The sequence below is a fragment of the Cornus florida genome, unplaced genomic scaffold, assembly GCF_030987335.1.
Source record: "Cornus florida cultivar Cherokee Brave unplaced genomic scaffold, ASM3098733v1 CherokeeBrave_3.0.0_Hap2_Chr05, whole genome shotgun sequence".
In the NCBI taxonomy this organism is placed as follows: Eukaryota; Viridiplantae; Streptophyta; class Magnoliopsida; order Cornales; family Cornaceae; genus Cornus; species Cornus florida.
The window spans coordinates 54,042,895-54,070,777 of record NW_026775575.1 but is presented as its reverse complement, the minus strand read 5'-3'; the positions used below and the strand labels follow the sequence as shown (position 1 = coordinate 54,070,777).

Below are 27,883 nucleotides of genomic sequence, written 5' to 3'. Positions count from 1 at the left end.
CCATTCCAACCATTCATTTGTTTGATATGCAACTTAAAGTGGGAATGGCTATTCTATTGGAATGAAAATTCATTGTTAGGAATAAAAATCCATTTCACAACTAAACCTATGGAATGGCCATTCCATTCCCAAGTAATTTATTTTAAAAAATAGACTTCCCAAAACACCCTCATATTCTAAGTCAAAAAACCACCATTACCTTCCACCACAATCATCTCCGCCTTTCACCACTATCACCACTATCACTGCCTTCCAACACCACCGACTTTCATCATCGCCCACCACTATCTACCACCACCACCGCCGCCACTGCCTTTTACCACTGCTACCGCCATCGTTTGTCACAACCACCACCGCCACCTATCACCACTGCTATCGCCACCACCTTCCACCACCACGACTGCGACCGCCTTTCACTACCACCACCACCTTCCACCACAGCCTTACACTACCACCGCCGCCTTCCACCACCGCCATTGCCGCCGCCTTCCACAACCACCAACGCCGCCGCCATTGCCTTCCACCACCGCCATCACCTTTTACCACCTTCCATCACCACATTTCACCACCGCCACCACCACCACCTTTCACCACCACCGCCACCACTACCACCACTGCCGCCTCCTTCCACCACCACCACTATTGTCACCACCTTCCACCACCACCACCACCGCCGCCGCCACTTCCACTGCCTTCCACTACCACTATAGTCACACCACTATCTCCTTCCACCACAACCACCACACTGCTGTCACCGCCTTCCACCAACACCACTGCCACCTTCCACCACCACTGCTGCCACTAATTTCCACCATTGCCACCACCGCTGCCTTCCAATACCACCACCTACATTACTACCGCTTTCTACCATCCACCACAGCCACTGCCACCATTTATTTTTTAAAAATTATTAGAGAATATCATTTTGTTATTTTAATTTAATTTATTTGTTACTAAGAAGGATATTTTGGAGAATTCAATTAAAAATTTATTCCATTCAAAATTTTAAATTGGTCCAACCAAACACTAGAATGATTATTATCATTCCATTCCTACACATTTCATTTTTACAACTAAATAATAAAATGAGAATGAGAATGACCATTCTCATTTCATTCCCACTTACATTTCATTCTATTTCTGCACACCAAACACAGCATAATAAAATCATGATTTGCATTTGTAACGTGACGAATATCGGTACAAATTAGTCAAATTGACTATTTTATAAAAGCATATAACTGTATCGTACTCTTAAAAAAATGATTACGAAAAAATGATTACAAATTGAAATGAAGAACCGTTAATAGGAATGACTGTAAGGTGGGTTGCGTCGGTAAAAAGCACACCTGTGGCAAAATTGTATAGCAAAACCATACGGAGAGTGGACGAGTTGTTTATCAGTCGACTGACTAACTACCAGTCTACTGTTGACTGTTTGAACTAAAAAATATCCTTTTGGGTTAAAAAATTCGTAAGCTTATCTAGAACATTTTGTAGGCAACTTTTCAGAATTGAACAACTTTTTCAACCCACGGTAATGATCAACACTGTGCATTTCCCTTTTTTGTCTTTTCATTTTTTCTTTAGGTAAGTAACTGTTTGCAATATTAATATTTTTTATTTAAACGTAAATACTTTTCAGAAATGTTCGGTACGAAACTCCGACTCGCATAAATCATTTGTGTTTTTAGATTATTGGGTCTTGAAAGAAAATGCGACTCTTAAATAGAATGAAATAAGAACGAGGAAAAGCAAAACTTTTCAAATTCAAATTCAAAAAAAAAAAAAAAAAAACGTAGGATGTTTCTTTATCAATGGATACTATGCTCCACCAAAGATCTGAGCAACCTTTTTGAAACCCTAAAGTCGAAAGTACACACTAGTAAGTGATCACTTGAACGTATGGTTGCATCTGATGGTTAGTGATTGGAGGGGCAATTGTGTCTTTTGCCAAGGTTTAAAAACATTTCGGAAGTGCACGCAATAAGAAAGTAAAAATATATATGTACTTTTTTTTTTTAGTGAAATTAGAAAGCAAAAAAATAATAACTGTATTTAATAAGACATATTTGTCATAAGGTGTACACAATAATTTTTAATTTTTTCATTAGTACGAGAAAGTTTTAAAATATGAACAATGTAAGCAATTCAATTTTTTTTGATAATAAAATATAATATTTAATTAAAAATCACAATTCTTAATAATACCTAATACTTAAGTACAAAATAAAATATACTAAGACGAAAATGCCACAAATTATTTTTATAAATACATATATATGCATTATGTATAACATTATTATGTGATATATAATATATATAACATATAGTATATTATAATAAATCAAAAATATTTCTTACATGTAATAAAATATATAATGTATTATAATATTGTAATTAATTATAATATACTGTAATATAATATAGATTGTACTATACAATATCTATTGCATAAGAAATTATTAATATTATATAAAATAAAGAAAAATATAGAATAAATCATAAATATTTGAGACAACAATATTTATGATTTATTATATATATATTCTTTATTTTATATAATATTAATAATTTCTTAGATATATGTTATTTATATAAATTATTTTTTAAAAAATAAAAGTATAATGCTCTGTTCGTTAAAAAAAAAAAAAAAAAAAAAAAAATTTGTATGAAACATCCCTAGAGTGGGATAGGAGAAAAACTAAGTTTATAATTTATTATATTTATTAAGAGAGAAGAAAAAAAAAATTAATTATTTTTACTATTATATCTAATAATATTTATAATATTATACTTTATAGAGGATAATATTATAATTAAAAACTTATATTATTTAGAATAATATTTTATTTAAAAATTGTATAATAGTTCTTCTTTCTTATTTTTCATTCTTGTATAATTTCTACCGAAGAGATAAAGTTCGTTTATTTATTTTTATTTTATTTTATGTACCTTCTTAGGCGAGGTAGATATTTCTTACAACCAGTCCGCATCCGCGACACGGTTAAAATTTAAATCCATACTCACTCCTGGGATAAGTACATAACCAGCTCTCAAACCAATTACCATTAGGGGTGGAAGGGGTGGTACACGTGCAGAGGTGGAATAGAGGGGCACAAGGGCCTTATGGTGAGCTCGATCACTTCCGATAATTGCTCCTCCCGTTGTTTTAAATTTTAATAAATACAGCGTACGTATAGTTATATAAATCTAATATACCTAAGTATTTCTTTTTCTGGCAGGCTATTTCTAAGGTTTTATAAATATACATAGATATATATATATGTGTGTGTGTGTGTGATTGTGTGTTCTCCAATATTCAGCGTCTTTCTCTCGTCTGCAATTTCATTTTAAGCTGGAACGAAGGTAATTCGAACCCAACTCCTTATGCATATCTTGCTGCTCTTCATTATTATCTTCTCTAATTTTAATTTACATAAAATTAAATTGTATGACTCATTGACTCTGATTTCAAGTCCTGTCTATTTTTGAGGTTGTTCATGTTATGGAAAATTTGCTTCTTTTGTATATGTATTTATGCGGACTCGTATATTGTAGCGATATGATATTGGGGAGGTTCTATTTGTTCATGTACTTGATCTGTGAATTACTTTTCCGAAATTAATTTTCATCCAAATTGTGAAATTATCAAAGATTTTTTATTTCTTTTTAAATGTTTTGGTTTTTGTTTCAATTTATGAATTTGGCACTTCAATTTTGTTTGGCAGAAAAAGAATCAATTTGCTTCTTACACAATGGATCAGTTGGTGTTTACATCTTACACCAGAAAATGAAGAAAGAAATATAAACAAATAGAGTCCTATCTATATATGAACGATAAGTAGAATTGATCCATTTTTTTTTTCACAATTTTTTTTCTATTGCTTGTCGGGGGCAGGAAACGGGTTAGATTTATGAATTTCTTAAAAAGAATGCCGAAATGGGCAAGGTTATATATATATATATGCAGAACAGTTTGTAAGCTGGAAATACCCTTAAAAAACCCTTTTTTGTTTTTTGTTTTCTTTTTTCTGGGTGTAGGTACTTACCGAACTTTGTATGCTGGTTATAAGAAATAGTTTCAGTAAGCAGGTATGTGATTCTTATTTCTTGAAATTTCCTGTTTATTTGTTGTTGACATAAAAGCTAAAGTAACCAAAACAGTTGTTGCATCTTTTCGGACTATTTTGTTTGCATCCACTTGTTGAAGCATTATTCCTGTGTTTTTTATAGCCTAAAATCCAAACAAAGCTTGGTTCATTTGTAAAACTTTAGTCTGCCGAGCGTGATGATAAAGGTTAGGTAATTTCGTTGTCTGTCCTTTCCAGGACCCTCAATTAATAGAGACCACATTGGGCAATTGCCTTTTTATATAGTTTAGGGTTCAACAATAGTTAGAACCTTATAAATGCACAAAGTTGTAAATTGGCAGCTATTCAGTTATTTGAATCAGAAACTTATTGAATATCTCTTCAGTTCATTGTCTGGTTCTATTTTTTTGAAGCATAAACATGTTTCTCGTTGTTATCTCTCACTCTTCTGGCCTATATCTTTTGTTGGCTTATGCTTTGAATTCTTACCATTTCTCTCCTTAAATCTTCAACTACTATGCTGAGGATTCTTCAATTGATTGTTCTTTATATTTTTCAGCATTATATAGTAGATATTTGAAAGAGAAAATTCAGGGAATGCTGAAAGATGTGCTTTAGTGCTCAGAATCCTTTCTCTGAAGTCCACAAGGTATTTGCCCTAGAGCTGTCCTTCTACATCCTTGCTGATGCTGGGTGTGTAGATCATGGCTCATTGGCTCCCTTTGCCCCACAGCACAATTGGCCTACAATTTCTGAAGCTCCGATTGTGTTAACGCACGACCTCTGTGAAGACGGTTGAACTGCTTGTGCTGTTAATTATTCCTGTACAGTAGATTCCATATATCATATAATAAGCAGGAGAGAAATAGCATATTATCCTATATTAGATTTTCTAGTTCTTGAATGGATAATAAAGGAAGTGTGTTGATGCAAAGATATGAATTAGGGAGATTGCTTGGTCAAGGCACATTTGCTAAGGTTTACTATGCGAGGAGTCTTGTAACTGGGCACAGTGTAGCTATTAAAGTAATAGACAAGGAGAAGGTTTTGAAGGGTGGGCTTGTTGATCAGATCAAGCGAGAAATTTCTGTTATGAGATTGGTCAGACATCCTAATATTGTGCAGCTTTATGAAGTCATGGCCACCAAGACCAAGATTTATTTTGTCGTGGAATATGCTAAAGGCGGTGAGCTTTTTAACAAGGTGGCTAAAGGAAAGCTAAAGGAGGATGCTGCTCGAAAATATTTTCAACAGTTAATCAATGCTGTTGATTTCTGCCACAGTAGGGGTGTCTATCACCGTGATTTGAAGCCAGAAAACTTACTGTTGGATGAAAACGATAATCTGAAGGTTTCTGATTTTGGTTTAAGTGCCCTCGCTGAATCAAAGCGCCAAGATGGACTGCTCCATACCACTTGTGGCACCCCTGCCTATGTTGCCCCTGAGGTGATTAAAAGGAAAGGCTATGATGGGGCCAAAGCTGATATTTGGTCATGTGGAGTGGTCTTGTTTGTTCTGTTGGCTGGTTATCTCCCATTTCATGATTCTAATTTAATGGAGATGTATAGGAAAATTGACCGAGCAGAGTATAAATGCCCGAGATGGTTCCCAGCAGAAGTATGCAGGCTGCTGTCACGTGTGTTGGATCCAAATCCCCATACTAGAATTTCCATCTCCAAAATTAAGGAAAGTTTTTGGTTTAAAGGGGGATTGATCACCAAACTATCGAAAAATGACACAAAAAGCAAGGAGATGGCTCCTCAAAATACAGATCCTAGTTCTGGTCCCTGCGAGAACAACAGTACGGCTGCTGAGGAAAAGCAAGAGCTAGCAAAGCCCACCAACATAAATGCTTTTGATATCATCTCCCATTCTGATTCTTGGTTTAAAAGGAAACTAGCAAAAAATGACACAAAAAGCAAGGAGATGGCTCCTCAAAATACAGATCCTAGTTCTGGTCCCTGCGAGAATGGTAGTACGGCTGCTGAAGGAAAGCAAGAGCTAGCAAAGCCTACCAACTTGAATGCTTTTGATATCATCTCCCTTTCTGCTGGGTTTGATCTAAATGGTTTGTTTAAGGAACATTATCTAAAGAAAGAAGCAAGATTTTCTTCCCGGCAACCTGCACGTGTCATCATCTCTAAACTAGAAGAAATTGCAAAGCGTTTGATGCTGAAGGTGGGGAAAAAAGATGAAGGGCTGTTAAAGATGGAAGGAACGAAGGAAGGTAGAAAGGGGATCTTGTCCATCGATGCAGAAATCTTTGAGGTCACTCCGTCTTTTTATTTGGTTGAGGTGAAGAAATCTAATGGAGATACTTTGGAATATCAGAAGCTAATGACAGAGGGAATTAGACCTGCGCTCCAAGATATTGTTTGGGTATGGCAAGGTGATCAACAACAACAACAACAGCAACATGAGCAGGAGCAGCTTCCTTGAACGTTCGCAAGTTGCCAATTTTCTCGTACTATCTCATGTTTGTGTACATTTTTCATTTTCTTTTTCCATATATATGAAATGTTGTGTTTGTTCTGATAATCTGTAATATATCCTCATTTGACAAACTTGTTTTTATTTGGCACGTGGACTCGATTACTTCATTTTTTCCCCATACAAAATTATGTCGCCCTTGCCTTTTTACCATCTTGCGTTCTTGTAATTGGTTTGCTCGCAACAATGTTGCACCTATGCAGTAATTTTACCACGTTTTGCTTCTAGTGATGTTAAAAGTGATAATTTTATGTATTGGAAGATTATTCCTCCAAAAACCAGAGGATGAAACAATTCCTAGATGTTTTGAAGTTACATGGATTTCACTTCAATGCATTCTGTGGATATCCCGCATCAATGCATCAAGCGGATTTGGGTGTTTCAGAATGTATACATTCCTCCGGATTTGGGTGTTTCGGAATGTATAAGTTCCATTTTGGGAGGGCCTATCATTACTCTTATGTATTCATGTAGAATCATCTCAAAGAAACCATCCCAAGGTTCTGTCATGCCGACAGAATCTTATAGATGGCTGTTGCACATACTTTAAGAGCTTTGAATTCTAAACCCACTTAGCATTATTCTGGCTTTTATTGTACAAGAATATTCAGTTATCTTGGTTTCTTGCAATCTTTTAAGCTACTGAATTGCCCCAACTTGGGAATATAATTGACACACCCAGCATGATAATGTTTCTGTCTGTAGTTAAAGCAACATTCTATAGACATAATCCCTGTCTTTTAAGGAAAGACATTCATCCTCTTTTATCTTCACAGTATTGTTAAAAACACAGGTCAAAAATGGTTTGTGGGAAATACAACTGATGTCAGTCAAATCACTGGTTTCATTTACCCATCAAAATTTTTGACCTCTTTTTTTCGCTTGTGAGTCGTGTGCCCTGTACAGTACTCTCTTTGTAACCCAATATATGAGGACACTTGGGATTTAGAGTGAAATTTTAGAGACACTGAAAATTGTACAAAAGAGAGTATGAGCGAGGTTAGGGTTTGGGGGCTGATATTTATAATCTCTAGATTTTTGTATAGTGGATTCTTTTGTCGGATCTTCTTCACTGTCATCATAGGTTTTGCCGAATCAAACTAAATTTTTTTCCTCTTTTTTTTTTTTTTTTTTTTTTCATGTGTGACGTGTTTATTTTCTATCATGTATCTTGATTGTTTCTTGGCTGGCTATGTTTGTGTACCAAGAACAAATTTTGTTATCAATGCTTATGTTTTCTGTTTCAAGATTTGAGCTGCCAAGACAAAGTTGTGTAGATGCTGCCCGCTGTTCATACGTATCATATGGTTTGAGTCTTACTTTTTGCCTCCGTTTTTTTGGTTGATGGAGATGATAGTTGAGGTCTACTTTGGTTGATGATAATTGTTTCAGGGACACATGGAGGACTCATAGCTACCTCTCATTTTTGGTAATTATTTTATTTTATTTTATTTTTATTTTTCTCAAGGTGGATATTTTTTTCATTATAGTTGAGGTACACTTTGGTGGTTGATAATTTTTCACGACCACATGGACTTATAGTTACCTCTCATTTTCGACAAATCTTTTGATTTTTCCCTCCAGTGGATGATATCTGTGATTCTTGGCTTTTGAGCAGACAACCACCAGTTTTTTGTGTGTGTGTGTGTGTGTGAGCCAACAAGCATTGGCCCTCGTGTTATGAGGTTGTCGACATCTCCAAATGTCTAGACTTCTGCACAATACAAATGTGGTCTTGTACCTTTCCTGTTGAATCTTGATTTGCTGTTTTTCTCTGATTTTGTCTTGACTTTAGTAACAAAATTATTTTTTATTTTTTATTAATTGATATGGAGGCTTGAACTTTTAACCCCTATTGAAAAAATAAGGATTTAAAACGGTTGCCCCTAGGCCGTAGATTGATAAGTGTAACAAAATTATTTTTTTCCAAAAGTCTTGGATTTATTTAGGTATTTTGATCAAATGGACGCATATTATGTTAATATTTAAATTACTACTAAATTATTCTTAGGTTATATTTGGCTGGATGGAATTGAACCTCCTAATTGGAATTGGTGCAGTTCCTGCCCCCTTTCTACTTTTTAGGCTTGTTTTCTTGCTTTCTTCCCTGCTGCCCCTCTTTCTTGTGTCCTTCGATACCTCTCTTATGATATGCTAATTTATTAATAATAATAATAATAATATATTAAAATAATCATGGTTTTAATATTATTTTTTATTTTTATTTTTTTGTAACATATTTCGGTTTTGAAGCTCAATTTCAACATTTTGGGAGTAGTCAATAAAAATATGGTCGGATTGGTATCTTTTTTATCACTCAAAGTGAAATGTGAAGATTTGAGTAAAAAATAACTGAGTTCGATTTTTTTGTCAAGGAAAAACACAAAACATAATAAAATATTATTGTTGTTGTTGTTAGCGGTGGTGGTGGCCGGGGTGGTGTAAATGTGCATCTCTTTGGTCAAATTATTTATTTTATAATCTCTCTTATATCATTTTCTTGAATAAATAAAGAAAATATCATTAAGATAAGAAAGTGAATCAGGAAAATTAATCTCTCCCATTTTTACTTTTATCTTATTTTTAAAAAATATAAATTAAGTGACAAACTGTTCCTCAAACTTGCTCTTGCATTCAAGATCAATCGAAATAGTATTCTCATACACTACATATATCTTAAAAGGTATTTATAATCTATTAGGATTACTATTATTTCATTAAAAAATCGAGTAGAGTGCAAGTTGTAAATTTGGAATGTGAAATTACATGCTTGCATACAGAAAAGGCCCTAGATTTACTCGGTTTTGTCGTGCATGTGGTATATTAGTCTCACCCGTAAAGAGTGAGAATACCTCCTATGTGAAAAAAAAAAAAAAAAAAAAAAAAAATGGTAAGTATGTCATTTTAACTTACGTCATATATTTTCATATCTCCAGTATTTATAAGCCTAAATTGCAAAAATAAATAAATAAATAAAAATACAATAGAGTTGCACGGTCTAGGGTTCAAGTGCCCCTCAAATTTTTATTTTTATTATTATTTTTTTAAATTTGCCCTCTAAAAATTTTCATTTTGTATATTCAAAATTTTAAAACTATCTTGAATTTCTAATCACCTTTTAATCTCTCTATTTCTCTCTATTATCACACTTGTTTTTTTGAAACAAGAAACACACCCACTTGTCCCAGTGGGAATTTGAATCATCAACTTTCTACTTAAAAAGAAGATAAAGTACCACTAAATATCCCATATTTTCATTTTTAATACTTCTTCTTCATCTTTTTTTTTTTTTTGGCAAATTTCATTATACTCTCTTCCAATTACTTTTTCATAATTCTAATAAGGTATCAAAAAAGAAAGAAAAGAAAATTAAGGTAGCAAAAATATCCTAAATAAAATATTTTTATTTTCGAAAAGAAAATAAAAATAAAAAAACAGTCTTTAGAAAAATGTGAAGACCCTTATTTATTTACTTTAATGTAACTATAAATAGTTGAAATACCAAATACAAAAAAAATTCATTCCCGATTCATTTCTTGGAATTGGATGGTAATGGGCTTGAGTTATGATACAGAGGCCCAACTCATTGGTTGAACTGTTGGGCTAAGAAGTCCTTTGGGTTTAGAAGCCGAAAATTTTTAGATTTTCTAGACTTATTTATAATGATTATTTTTTTTTGGAAAGGTTATAAATTATAATGATTTGATTTTTATTTTTCAGTGAAAGAACGTTGCCTCTAATCCTCTGTTTCAAATGCGAACAATCCGAACTGGGTTGTTTGTTTTTCCTTGTTTCAATTGCGAACAATCCGAACTGGGCTATTTGTGTTTTTTTATGCAAGGGTAGGAGATTTGAGAATGGAGAGTGTTCAGCAAATGTCAGTGCCATGGCGAAGAATGCAATGATATCTGTGTTGGTCAAACAAAAGGACGAACAGAATCTGTTTGAAGGTATGCCTCAGTGGAACTCATGTTCAGAATTTCATTATAAGTTGCTATTCCAAATTGAGTTAACACTGCTTCTGAGTCAGTTATGGATTCTGTAAGTTGGGTCAGTGGTTGTTTGTTGAGGTGGGATTGGATATATATATATATATATATATGTATATTGTTTTGGTAATGATGAATCAATTCACCGGCAGCAGGCAACTTTGATCTATCGAATGTTTTGCAAACTCCAGATGCACGCAATGACTATCAAACACATGCATCATTTTAAGTCCACCTATGGTTACTTGTTAGCTAACTTAACTTGCTATCTGCAATTATGCTCATCTCGGCATTTCAGACATTGTTGAACTGATTCATGCTCACATTATTAACATTAGAAGAGAAAACATGTAAATTGGTGCTGTTTTAGTTACCGCTCTTATAGACATGTATTGCAAGTGTGGGGAGTATGGAACCTGCACATGATGTCTTTCATTTCCTTCCTCTGAAGAACATCTTTTGCTGGAACTCTGTCATTGTATAATCAGGATTGCATGGTTATGGGCATTACAGCTAGGAAGCCAATGATGTCTTTGATTCAGTCGAGGGGATAAATCTATATAAGGTCACCTTTGTTGGGCTGTTGCGTGAGCGTCACCATTCAGGCTTCGTTTCTGTTGGTGAATGATATTTCTCCCAAATGCATTCCATGTATGGGGGTTGAACCCGGAATTGAACATTATGGCTGCATGGTTGACCTTCTGGGTTGAGTATTAGAACTCAAAAAGACCATGCCTGTGACACCAAATTTGAAAGGGGAAGTCATCTGTGAGCATGCCAAGGACACCGAACTCAGTAAGCACATGACCCAGAATCTGTTGGAGTTAACCCGGGTCATGGGGAAAATTATGTGTTCTTTTTTGTCCAATCTATGTATCATCAAAATGACTGGGATGTCGTGGATATGTGCCGCTGTTGATGATTAAGAGGGGAGTGCAGAAAACATCTGGATGCAGTTCAATTGAGGTAGATAATATAGTAGAGTTCGTGGCAGGAGACACTTGACATCCTCAATTCCCACAATTTAATGCTTCTCAGATCAGATTACAAAGAAATCGGAGGGACATTGGGCATGAGCTGCATAGATGCTAACGAGAGGATTGCTGTTGCTTTTGCACTTAATAACATGCCACCTATAATGACATTTCAGGTGGTGGGGAACCCCCATGCATGTAGTGATTGCCATTCTGCTAGTATATTGAAATTACTCAAGAGAGAGTGTTCTGAGGGACCGGAATCAGTTTCACCAAAGGGTTACTAGTGATTGATGTATGTTCTTATCTTTTATGCCTTTTGCTGAAAAAAGAAAGAGAGACATGCCATATATATTCTAATTGAATCAAATTCTCTCATACAGTCGAACTGACTCACAGATTTGAAATGGTATTGACCCACTTATTTAGGACTTAGAAATCCATTACTGTCTTGCTCTCTGTGAGCCATTGAATGGAATGCAAAAACTAAGTCAGAGACAACTTCTTGCTGATATACTGGTATTTCTTTACCTCTATTGGTAGTTGAACAATTTAACATTGAATTTGATGTCGATGTTCCTGGACTTTTCTTGATTTCCTCAACCAATATATGTTCTGTTAACTTCATTACATTTTAGTTTTGATCTGTCTTTTTGTCTCTTTTCTTATAATTTAACTGGTCTCCCTTTTTATATTGGTGCATCTACTGTCCTACATCATGAATATCTGCACCATCTAAGCGTACTATATCTTCTTTTGATTGTCCATCTCCACATTCTCCTTTCAACAATGCATTGTTCTTATTTATTTTTATATTCACATTCTCTGTCTTTATTGAATCTACATTCTATGTATTCTGTTTTAGTTCTATTAATTTTTGAACCTTGTCTCTGATGCATTTCTCTAGGTTTTAATTTTTATTGCTAAATATTCTTAGAAGTATATAAAAATTCTAAATCATTAGCAAACAACATGCACCGTCGAATCTCTCCTTACATAACATTAATTCATCTAAAACTATTGGGAATTAATATGAGTTTAAGTGCAAATGCTTGGGAGTTAATGCATCAAATATGGAGTTATTCAGCTCAACAAAATTTAATTCGTAGAAACACCTTTCATTTTATTAAGATTACCAGAAAAAATGATATGTATGCTAAATATTAAGGAACAAACCAGTGCCTTGATCCCTGTTATGGCTACTGGATTGGAAACAGAGTTAGTTGGTTAACGCCTTTAATTTTATGGCTGTGGGCATTTCATTGCCATTTGGCTTGGGCGTCTGAATTGTATCTGTCCTATTCATTTTTTGTAAAGCTATGGACCTGATTTTCTTACACTCCAGCTCAATACTGTACATTGTATATTTCATTTAAAAAAAATAAAATTCTGACAAATAACACACCCACCCACGTGCCCCTATGGGAACTTGAACCCTCGACCAGACACAAACGCATCGAGGGCTCAGTGGGGGAATCTGCCCCCACTGAAATATTTTGTTTTTGTATTATATATCCCTAAATTTTTATTTGTGTATTATATACCCATAAAATTTTGAAATTGCCTTCACTGAAATTACAGAAAACCCTCACTATATAAGTGTTCCCCCCTCACATAATTTTCTCGGTCCGTCACTGCTCTTGACGTTTCACTTTGGAAGGTGATGAAGTACCATTAGGCTACAACCTTTGGTTTATACATTTATACAATACTTGCCTAATCTTCCGAAAAAAACAAATCTGTATCTACTTTGATTTGGAGAAAGTTTGGGCAAACACACAGTTGGCTGCTAAGTTTGTGTGGATAAAAGGAGAATTTTATGGAAGCTGCACTTTAGCAGGCTTTCCTGCATTTCCTGAGTTTAACTGCTACAGGTATCAGCTAAGATTGATTGTAATTAGTCTCTGGTAATTTGTTATCCAATAGTGTACTGCCATGTGTACGTCAAACTAGAAACCTCAATTTTTTAACAATATGCTATCAGAAATTTCTTTTATATCATTGGAGAAACAACTGCATTTTTATTCATTGAAATGCTTTATGCTTGAAGTATGCTGTTTATGTGTTTGTAAAACATGCTACCCAAATATTTTATAATTATAGTGTATCCTTTTCTATAGCTTCATTTTTTGGGACTAGCATTTACTTTTATTTTTTTAGGTGTCACTAAATTAACAAGTTCTATATCAATGTTTAACATGCTGGGACTTTTCAAGCTCTTTGAGGCTCTGTTCACATGATTTTTCTCATTATTGCTGAAGGAAATTGAAGTAATGGCCCTGTATTTCTGTAAGTTTTCCATGTGTTTTTTTAATATGCAAAATATTAAACCGTTTCAATAGCTGAGATGAGGCAAGTGGAATAAATTATTGAAGAAACCACCTCTTTGTTGTGTGTGTGTGTGTGTGTGTCTAATATGAATCTTTGAATAATTTTATCACATTTTTGGTTGACCATGTACTAGAAACAAAATGTAGGAGAGAGAAGGTTAGTAATGAACGAGTGCGGGGAAATTTAGTAGCAGCGCTTATTAATGATAAAATTAGAGAAAGTAGACTTAAGCCACTTAGGTTGTATGGTCATATGTCGTAGATTCAAAGATGCACCGGTTAGAAGAGGTAGAGTTGTTTGCCCAGAAGGAAAGGGACAAAGAGGTCGGCCAAAGGTTACGTGGAATCAAGTAATTTAAAATTTTAATATTTGAGGAGACATGGTGTATAACGGGAAAGATTAGAAAAAGAGAACTCATGAGACCGACTCCATTCATATGGGATAAAGGTAAGGATGATGATGATGTTGGACTAGTAATAATTCAAGATGACGATTTTAAAATGCTGGAAGAGTCATTTATTACTAACCTTAGAGGTGGGCAGCAGCACATATAGGTTGCTATTGTCAAAGAGAGTTGTCAAAGAAAAGAAGAATTGCACCAACGCTGAGTTTCCAGACTCCTACTTTGTGGACACTGGTTTTATCATCCTTAGCATCATTACTGATTGATCTCAAACAAGTGGCTAAAAGAAAAAATACAAGATAGAAGGAATACAAGAGAAGTATGAAATGGTGTGAATTCTTATTTCACTCATTCACAGCTCTGGTATTTACAAGAAAGGAATCTAAATAAAATCACTGCAGATTCTATGCCTAGACATACGCGTAGATAGAGTCGAATTCCATGATTCTAGGTTATCATATATGGGCTAATACGGTAAGTCACATCTCATGATTTTAGGCTATCATATCTTGGCTAACACTAAACTTTTCTTTCCCGGAAGGTAAACAAGTTTTTAATCTCCGTCTTACTGGGTTAAGTTATTGTATTCTTCTCTGTCCACAAAATTGAAGGAACTCCCTATTAACAAGGTTTTAAACTATGTATAGGATAGACAAACTAAAAATGACAGGGACCTTGTAACAGTTCCTTGGTTTTCTAGATGATATTGGATTTACGTTGATGTGATTAGTAAATATTTGACAAAGTAAATGGTGATGAGGATGAGGATGATGATGATTGATGAACCAATAACATGTGCATTTAAAATAAGTATCGCTCTACATGACGTTTTCAAGGCCTTGTGTTTTGGCTATTCCGTAGCAAAAGAGTTGAAGCAAGTTGTCCTATGAAAATCAAATCAGACATACAGATGGCATGATTGTAGTTAAAAATTCCCAAAATCTTTGGAAAGAAAGGGCTATTTTAGATAGGACATGTGACCCAAAGGTGATGCATGCGACTGGCCTTTGATGTGGATGCCATCTTTTACTTTGATCTAAAAAAAATCATTTAAGGCTGCAGGCTACAGCTTCATTTTAAACTTAAATTCCCGCTAGGTATTTGTAATGCATAGTTAAATAGGCTTTTGAATTGTTTTATTTAATTTGATGTGTCATTTGAATGATGATAATAAAACCGTTTGACTTTAACTAATTTATTATTTTGATAATGATGTTAGCATATCTTTTCATTGTATTTTCAGATTCTTGCGGTAATTTGTTCCAGAACTTGGCAGTCCGCATGCTAATTCATAATAGAGTAGGCAAATTCTGAACATGTGATGCACCCTGACATGGTCCATATTAGTGGGCTCAGATTGAGATTTTTTTTTTTTTTTTTTTTTTTTTAAATTGGTTGAATCTGGATTACATCTATCCGCCTATCATATTCAAACCTCTTTGTTAACAATTTTTTAGTTTTAGAGTTTATTCTTTTTCAATGTTTAATTTGTTATCTGTTTGGCAGTCTTCTAAAATTTTCAAGTTGGACCATACAGTCTTATGGTATTTCATTGATAATATCGGAATTATGGCATGTCAAGAGCAATGGGTGCACGATATCTCAACTACATATTGGAACCTGCCATAGTGACAATCATTTTCAGAGGTAGTTGTGCAGGCACAGTACGTGGATGGCAACTGACTAACTGGTGAGTCATGGCTTATGGGTATCTTGTGTTCATTTATCATTTGATTAGAAACCTCTTAAATTCTCATTCTAATGTCAAAGCATAGAGTGCGCAAAACTATAATATTCTCATCCAAAAGAACGCCACATGCACCCTCTATTTGAGAATTTAATGATCCCTGCAAGAGTGCAGGTATCACATGTGCTTCCTCTCTCTTATAGATGCATACATGTGTGGGTGTATGGACATTGTCAAGCAGTTCAGTTCATTCGCTAAAATTTGTGTGTTCAATTATTTTCTCTACTTATCAACAGTCTTGACTTTTGGTAATATTCATTAACCAAATGGAGCTTGTCAAACTGTGGGTCCGTTTCAACTTTTTTTTTTTTTTTTTTTTTGGTTTATTTTTTTATTTTGTTGGAGATGCTCACATGGTATCATTTCCTTGGAGCCATAGAAGGGAATTTAGATCTCTTTGTAAGGGCTTGAACATATTTTCACCTATCTCTACCTAACCTTTGTCTGTAAAGAAGGAAAAGAAATCATTTTTATTGGTCCTAATTATATATAAGTAACTTGTCATGCCCATGTCCGTAAAGAAGGAAAAGAAATCATTTTATTGGTCCTAATTATATATAAGTAACTTGTCATGCCCATGTTAGAAATTGTGCGCAATAAACTTGACCTAATCTTTCAGAACACCATGAACCCTACAAATGCGTTCCAGTCTACTAGCTAAACCTTCAACCATCATTGTTGTCTTCTCCCTCTTAGACCCAAGAAGCACTTGACGTGAAAATGCCTTCAAGCAACTCAGGCCTTCCCGGCAAGTCTATCCATATCAAGCAGGATGACAAGTTGTCTTCTAGGCGTCTGTCCAGGGAGATCTCAATAAACAACACCACCTCTTCAGAAGTCTACTATGGAGGAGCATCTGTTGCTGTCCCATTCATGTGGGAATCTCAACCAGGGACGCCTAGAGTTAAGTTCCGAGAAGCCCAACTTCCTCCTCTCACTCCTCCACCTTCCTTCCTTTTCAGTCCTGCTAACAAGCCCATAAAGAAGCCCTCAAAGCCCAATCTTCTGCACACTCTTCTCCCAAAGCTCACCATGAGGAAATCCCCTTTCCCACCATCACCTGCTTCATCCTCATCTTCGTCGTCATCCTCCCCATGGTCATCATCACATTCAGTACCATTTTCTCCATTTACTCCAAATTTACGCGGACAATTGATATTGTCCAGCTCGAGATCATCGTTTGATTCGAGGATTAATGAGGCAGATGGACATGGATCACCTGTTTCAACATTGTGCTTTGGCTTCAGTCGTGGTACGAATGCTAGGCCCCGCGGCTGGTCTGCAAGCATAAGCAAGGTTTTTCTGAGAGGTTTCACATGAATTGTTGTTATTCTTGAAATCCTGTAATCTCTGGTTCTTGTTTAAAGTGTAATATGCTTTGCTGAAGATTGTATGATCATGAATTGGTCAAGAACATCGGTGATGTTAGCTCCTGTTAATCCTAAGAACAATTTTATTTATGAAATAACTAGTTTCATGCTCCCATGAATGCAAAGTTATTTTTCCATTGTCATCATCTTCATCCTCAGCTTCTTCTTCATTGTACATGCAAAAGGCTTAAAATTTTAGCATCTGATATGCCCAATTTTTCATTAAGTGTAAAATCTCTATAAATCTTATTATCCCTTCTATGCAGTGAAAAGCCATATATCTTACATCAAGCTATTACAAGTTTTTTAGTGCTGAACCAAGTCAATCAGATCTGTGTGATCCAACTAGGGGGTTAGTAAATTAGTACATTGTTTATAACAGTTGACTGCGTTGTTTATGGTGATGAAAATCTCTCTCTCTCTCTCTCTCTCTCTCTCTCTCTCTATATATATATATATATATGTATGTATGTATGTATATGTAGGTGTGGCTTGCTAAAGTAGTAAAGTAGTTGTATATATATATAAATGTATATGTAGGTGTGGCTTGTTTATGATGATGAAACTCTCTCTCTCTCTCTCTCTATATATATATATATTATATATATATATATATGTATATGTATATGTCGGTGTGGTTTCCCTCCCTCCTGCATATTTAATGTTTGCATGAATGCGTAGGGTGGAATTTATAAAGTTTTGGTTGTGGTTTTTAAGGCATGTGAAAGTGAGAGATGAAGTGAGTGAGGAAGTTTCTTATGGTACTAATAATATTCTAGTTTAATACAATAGTCGGTTAAAGTGTCACCCTTTTTAATAGGACAAATCTGACTCTTTCATTAATTGTAAACCTTTAATTAGAGTGGCCTCCAAGTCAGCCCACATCAGATTTTGGGTGTTTTGTTCCCGTTACCGCACTTTAAGATCATTTGCTACCTCCACATCTCAATTCTACATGTGGGTGTCGAAGAGTAAGACAAGACTTGTATCTACAACTAGCTGGTTTGTTGGGTAGAATTGGGATTGGGATTTCTAGGGTGTGGAGATTGTATCATCAGAGGTGATGAGAGTGGATCGTCATACATTGGTCTCATTTAAAGATTTAATTTCGACCCTTGATAGAGGACATGACTAGGAATGGCAACGGGGCGGGTTTGGAACGGGTTTCCCTAAATCCCGCCCTGCCCCTTTTAATTTTTGTCAAGTCCATGCCCGCCCCGAGACCCGCGACGGGTTGAATTTTCATATCCAACCCCGCCCCGTTAGGAAATACTGTGCCCCCGTGCCCGCCCCACTAACAAATTTTTTTCTCCCACTTTTTGGAACTTAAACTCCTGCTATTTAAATGTGCAAAGCCTAGGAATGACACAACATAAATAAAATTATATATTCTAACAAAAATAAAAAAACTAACATGCACATAACATAATTCAAAGAACATAATAAACAAAAATAAAAATTTAATACAACCAAATCACAAGAAGTTCTAAACCAAAACAAAAGCAAATTTAATACCAAATTTACATCCCAAATTAGGATTGTAAGAGATGGGTTGGGTAAGCCGCTAAAATAACTTATTAATATATATATATATTAAATATAGTTATATGCGGGGCGGGGCCCCTAGGATATGTATATTGAACCCTTACCCGCCCCGTGACCCTCGACGGGTACAAAATTTGTATCCATGTCCGCCCCAACGGTATAATAAGTGTTTCCATATCCGTTATTAACGGGGCGGAACGGGACGGGGCCCCGGCAGGGCGGTAAAAATTGACATCCCTATACATGACTTTCTTTGGCTTCTCTAGTGCTCCAGAGTATTCTTATTTAAATAGTGAACTTTATTATTTTAATTAATGAAATTTCAAAAGTAAATATGATAAAATTGCACGAATCCAAGTAGTTGAAAAAAAAAAAAAAAAAAAAAAATTGATTGTTTTTGTTGTTGTTGTTTGGCAAAAAGTACACTATTTTATGATTATAAGTTGAATATGTGAGTTTTATTTAAGTATAAATTCTGCCAATTCATATTTTAATTTAAGGTATGATAGGGATCTTCTACTTGTATTCCTTTTTTACTCTTTTTTTTGTTTTTGTTTTTTCTGTTTGTTTTGAAAGGTAAATCTTCTACTTGTTTAACAATCAATGAGAGGTTTGGTGTCTATAAATAAAAATTTATATCACTTTGAAGTGAACTACATTGGAATAAACAATTAGGGCAAACTGGAAAAAATTACCTCAACTAACCAGTTTTGCCGACATGTGCTCCTAAAATTGCAAAAACACCCCTAATCTATTACAAATTGGCAAATAAGACAATTTATCATTATTTTGTTCACACATAAAATTACTAAAATACCCTCATTTGTTAGAAATGTAAAATGTGTTAACCCAAGTACCGAGTAAAAATGTTATCACATGGATTAAAGTTGATTAAGGACAAAATCGTCATATCGTGCTTACATCTCATGTGTAACATTTCCTATCCTTCGTGGATATGGTAATTACAACCATTTTAAAAATAATAATGTGTTTATTTCCAGCCCAAAAAAAAAAAGAAACATGAGGACTAAGAATGAAGAAAAAAAGAAAAGAATTTTTAAAGTTAGTATAAAATTTTTTAGGATGAGTTCCATTAAGTTATTGGGCCTAACAATTAATTAGGTCAAATTAGTCAGCCCAAAAAAACAAAAGTTGGGTTAGTAACAATGAATTACTTATTGGATTCTATTTATTTGAAAGTACACTGAAATTGATTTTGAGACCAAGTCCCAAAATTGGATTTTAATTCAGATGATATATTAACATTTTTAAGGGTAGAGAATTAGCTGTGTGTACAGTTGCAGCCACTGGGCCTGGGCTGAGAACCCCAGAGAACACAAACCCAAGCCCAGCTAATTTTCTATTTACATTAACCAAGTAAGCAATCAATTTCAAGATAGGTCTAAGCCATATTTAGTAAAATACAGTATGAAAAAAATGGAGTCAGTAACGTAGTATCTACGGTATAAAATTTTGAATATGAATATGTATATGGATTAAAAATTCAGGACCAAAAATTCGGCTATATAAATATTATTTATTTTTTTATATATCATATCTTTGTAAAGAATTAAAAGAAAATGTAACAAATGATAAAATAAATAAATATTACATATAATAAAATAAATTTCCATTTTATGCAAATTGACTATCACAATAACCATGGAAAATATAAACTAATTAAATATAATTAATCAATAATTATGACATCATAAGTACGTTCATCACAAAATTACACACAGTTTTCTGCCGCTACAACTGTGGACACTTGATCAAACTGTGATTTTGAGTAATTCAATACAATACACTATCTCAAACAAGTGTATAATGATATAATACAATTGTGAAAAGACTCAATTGCCCCTGAATGACTCTGTAATCAAATATCATCTTTTGAACTAGAGCATGAAACCCTAATTGGCCTGCAATGAGTACTATCAACACAATGTACCTTCCTTAAGCCATTTGAAAAGACTTCTTAAGAATATAGAATGACCATATTGCCCCTATAGATTAATATAATGCACTGAGCATGCCAGAATCATTTGAAGCTCAATGAAATGGACCTGTGACAACTTTTTGACATTTAAAATGGCAAACCCTAATTTAAAGATGGGACCAACATATATGTTTGTGTGTGTTGAATGTTTAGTTTTGGTATTTAGACACTCTCTTTCAAGATATGTTGATCTAAAAAATTGGAGGGGTCCTTCATTGATGATGATATGCAAAGAGATCTGAATCGTGCAAGAACTTGTTATGCACAAAGAGAATTGGAGAGAGTATTTCTCTATCTTTCCTTTTTTTAAAATAAAAAATAAAAAAACGTAATGCTTACATAATTGGAAACTAACATCATGGAGCTTAATAACTTTTCTAATCTAACGGCTAAACAACATTACTTTAAATAACAGTACTTTTAGAATCAAAGGTTATATATTATATTCATAATTGTTCACTTGCTCCCTAGTGTGTAGGATAATGTATGCGCACATCAAGTATTTGTTAGGATAATATCTCAAATTAATAATTATGTTTCTATTATAGAGTCGTGTTTTGTTATGTAATTTTTTGATAACTCAGAATTGTAATCCTTGGTGAACAAGGAGTTTAGTTTTGAGCTCTATAAGTAGTCAAGTAGAATAATGGGTAGAGAGGGTTTACGAGTTTGTAATATCTCTACATGATTATAATGAATCTCCTCATCCATGGACGTAGTCCTAAGTTTGGGTGAATCATGTAAATCTTGTATTGTGATTCTATGATTGTTTTATTTGTTTTCAAAGTGATATGGTTCTGTAAATTGTTTTGCTTCCGATGTGCCCTACAAGTGGTATCAAAGCCTATGGTTTGGCTTGGGATGTTCAACCGTTCTATGGAGAAAGATCCAGAAACTATAAGGAGTCTCAACAGAATCTTCAATGAAGTTCATTTGCATATAGAGTCAATTAGTTAGCTTACTCAATCATGATGCTCACCAGGGTTCGTTCTCTCAGCCAGAAAAAGAGATTTTGGTTTTGCTCTCAGCCAAGGTTTGTTCCTAGCCTAAAAGAATAGTGGGTTTGTTCTCTTAGCCCGGAAAAGAGTATGGTGGTTTTTCTCTCAGCTAAGGTTCGCTCCTAGCCTAAAAGAATAGTGAGTTTGCGCTCTCATGAGCCCGGAAAAGAGCAAGACATAATCTGTAACGACCCTGGTTTTTAGGCCAGTACGTCCTGTGATGACCCAAACTGGATCCAAGATGCGGAAGGTAGAAACAAGACAACGGTCTCCCAAGGCACAACACACCTCTAAGACCCTAAGATGACCTTCCATGAGGTCACGGAACCCTAAGGAATAAGTGCGGAAGTAAGAGATTGGAAAGATAACAATTAAGCCACCAGGGGCAAAATAGTCATTTTTGAGAATAAAGATTCGAGTGCCACCAAGCACACCGCTGGAAATACAACAAAAAACTAATCAAGATGGACTCAAGAATCACATGATTCGGAGTCCGGACGAAGGAGAAATGGCAAGACGAAGAAAAACGAACACTTAAGGCTAAAAGGGTAAAATGGTAATTTCAAACTGAATTGAATACCCCCGTGTACACCATTGGATAGACAATGAAAAATTAACAAAGATGGACTCAAGAATCGCATGATTCGGAATCCGGATGGCAAAGATATCAAGTCCCGAAGTCGAAGGAAGGGAAACCCTATCCCGGTTCGAACCAAAAATTGACACTACCTTACTAAAACTTGAATATCTTGAGCAACAAATGGAATCTAAAGCTCTAATTGGTACCATTTGAAATCTTATTTCGACGTGGTCAATTTAGACTCAAAAATGGACCAATTCGGAGTTAAAATGAGTGAGTTATGGCCCTCTGAAGAAAGATGTATGAAGCAGGAACTCTTCCCACGGGGGCCCGCCAAACACGGCAGATTCTCACTGGCGCCCACCAGAACACTGCAGGGGCCCGCCAAATGAGGCAGTGGGGTGGTCTGGAACCTCAAAAAAATGCAAAAATAGTGTTTTTAGAAAAAAAATGAGTTTGCAACGCGATTTTCGTGGTCATGATGACATTTTTCGGAAAAACACGAAGAAGAAACTCCTCCTAAAATCACATTTCCAATGTGATGGAGTTGAGAACGGAATTTGTTTCCCAAAGAAAATCCCCAAAATGCCCTTGAGCTTGAATTTTCAACAAAAATGTGAAATAGCTCCGTAGGAGGCTCAAAACACAAACAAAAGGGTTTTTCACGGAAACGATCATGCATGCAAATTTAAATGATGATTTTGGGCATGCGGGAATGGTCCATGGCTCCCGAAAATGACCGAGTCAAAATCCGACCCCCTGACGGCCAAAAAGGCGAAATTGAACTTGAAATGGAAATTTTGAAAACCAAAATTAGGAAATGGTTTTAAATGATCATTTGGCCCTTAGCCACACTTCATGCAAGATAAATGAGACCTAGTGGAGGTGCCGGAACACACTTTGTACCACCCGATTTGAAAATGAACCCTTAAAGGCTCGGTTTCTACTATTTTAGTCCAAAAATGCAATATGTGAACTAAAATGCAAAAATGAAAACTAAATGGTGTTTGGCCATTGGCCACACCTCACATATGGCAAATGAATGCTAAAGGATGGATTACATACAAAATGCACACATCGGTACAAAAATGACATATTGAAACCCAATGTTTCATGTTTTTCTCATTAAAGGCAAAATTCTACATTTTTCAATATACATGGATTACAAATGAAGTTTGGTTCTTAGCCACATATCATATACACGAAATGAATGTCAAAAGTGTGCTTAGGCACACATTACAAGTTTGAAATCAAATATACACATTTGACTAAATGGCTACCAATGGCATTTCAAGTCAACCTTTACAAGAATTAAAATCTTCAAGTGTATAAATCATCCGAGCATGATAAGAATCAAGAACCAAGTCTTCTTACCTGATCAAAACCCCCAGTAACTTCGGGGTGAGTAAACAAGTTTACTCGTAGAGAATGAGCATGCATCGACTCAATTTCTTTCAAATTTTTAGACTAACATGATATAGTTCAAAAGGGATCATGCCACCTAACATCTATGTTAAAGTGAGACTAAGGGATCATCCTAAACTACTCACGCAATTGAAAAGAGATACATGACATACATGCATACCGGTTACAAGTGTACTAAACGAAGATAAAAACATACGAGATAAGTATACAAAACACAAGTATACTAAACGGAATCAGAAACACATAAGGCAAATATACAAGACACGAGTATACTAAATGGAGTTCTAGATACAAGAAGCAAGTGCACGGTTTCAAGTATGTCAAACGAGATCTAAATACATGAAGCAAGCATAATGTCAATGTAATTAAGTAAGGTAGGAAATACTCCATACAATCACGACAAGATTCTTAGATCTTCAAGAGATAACACTTGAAATCTAAGAGTTCAAAGATTATGCTTAATAGTATAAACTATTACCTGTGATCCATGCCACCTAGAATCTAAGTCAAGTTGTTTATATAGGATCACTCCTAAGTCATATTAACATGAAGCAACATGAGTCATGATGTCTATGACGTTGAACAAGGTTGGGATAATCTAAAGAACACGACAAGTTTATGAATTAACATGGATCACATTATCAATGCAATTAACATGATTTGGAACATCCAGTTAACACGACAAGAAGAATACATGAAGTTCAGGATAATGCATAATATCTATGCAATTAGACAAGGTAGGAACAATTCATATAACACGAAAAGAATTACATGTGAAATCAAGAATAGGGTATCATATCTATGCAAGTGAACAAGATTGTAACATTCCAATTAACACGATAAGAGTTATACATGAAATCAAGAGCAAAGCATAACATCTATGCAATTAAATAAGGATGGAACATTCCATGAAACACGAAAAGAGTCATAGATCTTCAAAGAATAGCACTTGAAATCTAAGGAACGAAATCACGAATAAAACATAAAATCTATGCAATGAAACAAGATTGGAACATTTCACATACACGACAAAGTTTAAATCTTTAAGTAATAGTAACTTGAAATTTAAAGAGTGAAATCAACCAATATGGAAACTCGGATATCGCCCGGATTAAAACCGTACTCTTGAGATCACTTTAGGGCTACTAACCCATGGTTACCTTTCCCCTAGTGCGCACTATAGTTTAGAGGGACAATCCCCCGTATTAGAACCAAGTCCTAGCCATGTCAATTCTTAATTGATATCCCAAGTTCCAAAATCAACAAGTTGTGCAACCAAAAGTATCAAAATACAAGTAATGCATTAAACCACATTTCATGCACAACTAAGATTTTGGAACACACAAGTCATGCCCTAGATTCTCAACTATAATGGCATGTGAAATGTCAAGAAATCATGGTATACATCTACAACCAAGATATATATATATATATATATATATATATATATATATATATAGCACGTGGAATCCATTGATGTAAGTATACAACTAGTATAAGATTAATGATTCAATCATTTGTTTAACAACACTTGAATAATTAAATCATTCCAATGTAAGGGTGCAAGTTCATTAACTACATTAATGAAGCTAAGTTGCAACAAGTCATGATACATGCTAAATAGGCAAAAGCCTCATGAAATAGATGTCCAAATCATTAGAACACTAAGTAGAAATTAATTAACCTAATTAATTAATTTCTCTAGAAATCAAAGTTTTCCAAAAATTCTCAAATTAATATATGTGAATGTCCATTCTATGGTGATTGCAAATATCACATCAATTTCACAAAGTGAACAAGATATAATCATGTGGAATTTAATTAATTTAAATCAATTAAATCTCTAGATTTCAAAAGTTGTTCAAATGACCCCAAATAAATATATGTCAAGGATTAAGTCATGGACATGCCATATATCAAGTCAAAAATGGAAAATAAGTAAGGTACAATTAACTAGAATTTAAATCAAATTAAATTCATTAAATCTCTATATTTGAAAACTCATTCAAATGGCTCCAAATAATTATATAATAAAGATCAAGGCCATGTCATATATCAAGTCTAAAGTGAGTTGTATGCAAACTATGATTCATCATTAATTTCATAAATTGATATAAAGCATGCATACAACTTTTATTTCATACAAAAGCAAGTAAAATCACTTGAAAAATAAATTATAACACCCCCTACCTCACAAAAGGATTGTTCCTCTTGAATCCAAGACTAGCAAGCACAAAATGGTAAACCCTTCTAGGGTTATGTAGAGGAGGATGAGGGGAACAAAAAGTGTTCCAAGCTTCATGATCTAAGGTGAGTGGAAGGGCCTCAAAAATCAAGGTTAAAATTTAAGCATCAAACTCCATCCATGGAGGCTAGGGTTTTCTTGTAAGGAAGAGAATGAAATAATGAGATGAAGTGTGAGTGGAGGAATTAGAAATCCTCCACTCACTATGTGATCTTACACCATGGTCCACACACACAAGTCTTGGTCAATTGCACAAAAACCTTTCTTTAAAACCATAATCCCAAAGTGGCCCAAAAATAATTACAAGACTAAATTGTGAGGCTACACTTGTCACAAATCTAAGGCTCCTTCCTAGGCTTAATCCCAAGCCTACACTTATCAACCATCTAAGCCAACAAGTGCACCAATCCTAGGCCAACAAATGGGTGAATCTACACCCTCCACATGTCATCATCCAAGGCATCTAAGTGTCTCCACACAAATGTCAACAAGTGGACCAATGAGAGTGTAACATTTATCACACTTTCGGGAAATTGAAAAAAAGTCCTTTTTGAAAATATCTTCCAAATTAAATTGTAAAATGGTCCCTAAGACGAAAAATAATCACTTTACATAATTACACTAAAACCCCAAAAACAAGAAGTTTCTAAAGAAAGTGTGCATCCACACCCCTAAGGAAGAAAAGTGCACAAATGGCATGCATTTCTAGGAAAGTAAAAATACACATGGCATGGAATTTAAATATCTTGGATGCATGCAAAACTGGAATCAAATCCGAACACGAAAGGTGAGGTTGTGCCAACAATTTGACAAATGAGAAAAAGACGAAAGATGAATAATGTCGAAAAAGTGAAAATGTAAAAATGACTCGGTTCTCAAAGGAAGTTGTCAATCCAAATGAAAGAGTCTTGGAAACCAATTCCAAGCACTCGAGACGATACTAAGTGACAAGAAACAGAACTCGGAAAAGAAAATTAAACGGAAAAAAATTATCCTTAAAATTTCAGAAAAAAGGAAATGAAGGAAAATGACTGGGTCATTACATAATCGTGATGAGTTACATGGCAAGAAGTTCCAGTTAAGGTGGAGCTTTGAAGGACAACAAGGGTGAGTTGTCATATTCAATTGCCGTGGGAAGTGTTGATTGACATAAAGGAATTCGAACCAAGGTAGAGATTGTTAGGATAATGTCTCAAATTCGTAATTACGTACGTTTTTATTTAAGAGTCTTGTTTAATTTTGTAATTTTTTGATAACTCATAATTGTAATCCTTGTTGAACAAGAAGTTTAGTTTTGGGCTCTAGAATTAGTTACATAGGTTATTTTTGAGAGTTATGAATGGGGCGCGAGGGGGTGAATACAATGGGTAGAGAGGGTTTACAAGTTTGTAATATAATTATAACAAATCTCTTCATCCATGGACGTAGCCCTGAGTTTGGGTGAACCATGTAAATCTTGTGTTGTGATTCTGTTATTGTTTTATTTGTTTTCAGATTGATTTCTTCGGTAAATTGTTTTGCACCCAACAGTATTAACCGTTAGATTTCATTGGGTTGTTAAAAAGGGTAGTTTATTCTTTTATATCCCACAGTTAAGATTTAATTCGTACATAAATTTCTTACACACCAGTGAGCAAGTGAGCAGTTCTAACATTATATAAATAAAATACTTGTTTTCAGAAATAATTAATTC

The 27,883-nt window shown here is 34.6% G+C and overlaps 2 protein-coding genes across 2 annotated transcripts; both read left to right on the top strand.

The window, feature by feature from the left end:
• The first annotated feature begins 3,227 nt into the window (after positions 1-3,227).
• LOC132306485 (CBL-interacting protein kinase 28-like) lies at positions 3,228-6,734 on the top strand. The gene is made up of 3 exons (XM_059803875.1): positions 3,228-3,369; positions 4,045-4,095; positions 4,654-6,734. The coding sequence occupies exon 3, from the start codon at positions 4,998-5,000 to the stop codon at positions 6,531-6,533; it is 1,536 nt and encodes a 511-aa protein (XP_059659858.1). The 5' UTR covers positions 3,228-3,369; positions 4,045-4,095; positions 4,654-4,997; the 3' UTR covers positions 6,534-6,734.
• A 10,014-nt stretch (positions 6,735-16,748) lies between these two features.
• On the top strand, positions 16,749-17,348 carry LOC132309291 (uncharacterized). Its single transcript, XM_059807611.1, has one exon. The coding sequence runs from the start codon at positions 16,749-16,751 to the stop codon at positions 17,346-17,348; it is 600 nt and encodes a 199-aa protein (XP_059663594.1).
• Positions 17,349-27,883: the final 10,535 nt, after the last annotated feature.

What these genes read in the sequence shown, in the direction of transcription:
- LOC132309291 (XM_059807611.1), top strand. Translation starts at nt 16,749, where the DNA reads ATGCCTTCAAGCAACTCAGGCCTTCCCGGCAAGTCTATCCATATCAAG.
- LOC132306485 (XM_059803875.1), top strand. Translation starts at nt 4,998, where the DNA reads ATGGATAATAAAGGAAGTGTGTTGATGCAAAGATATGAATTAGGGAGA.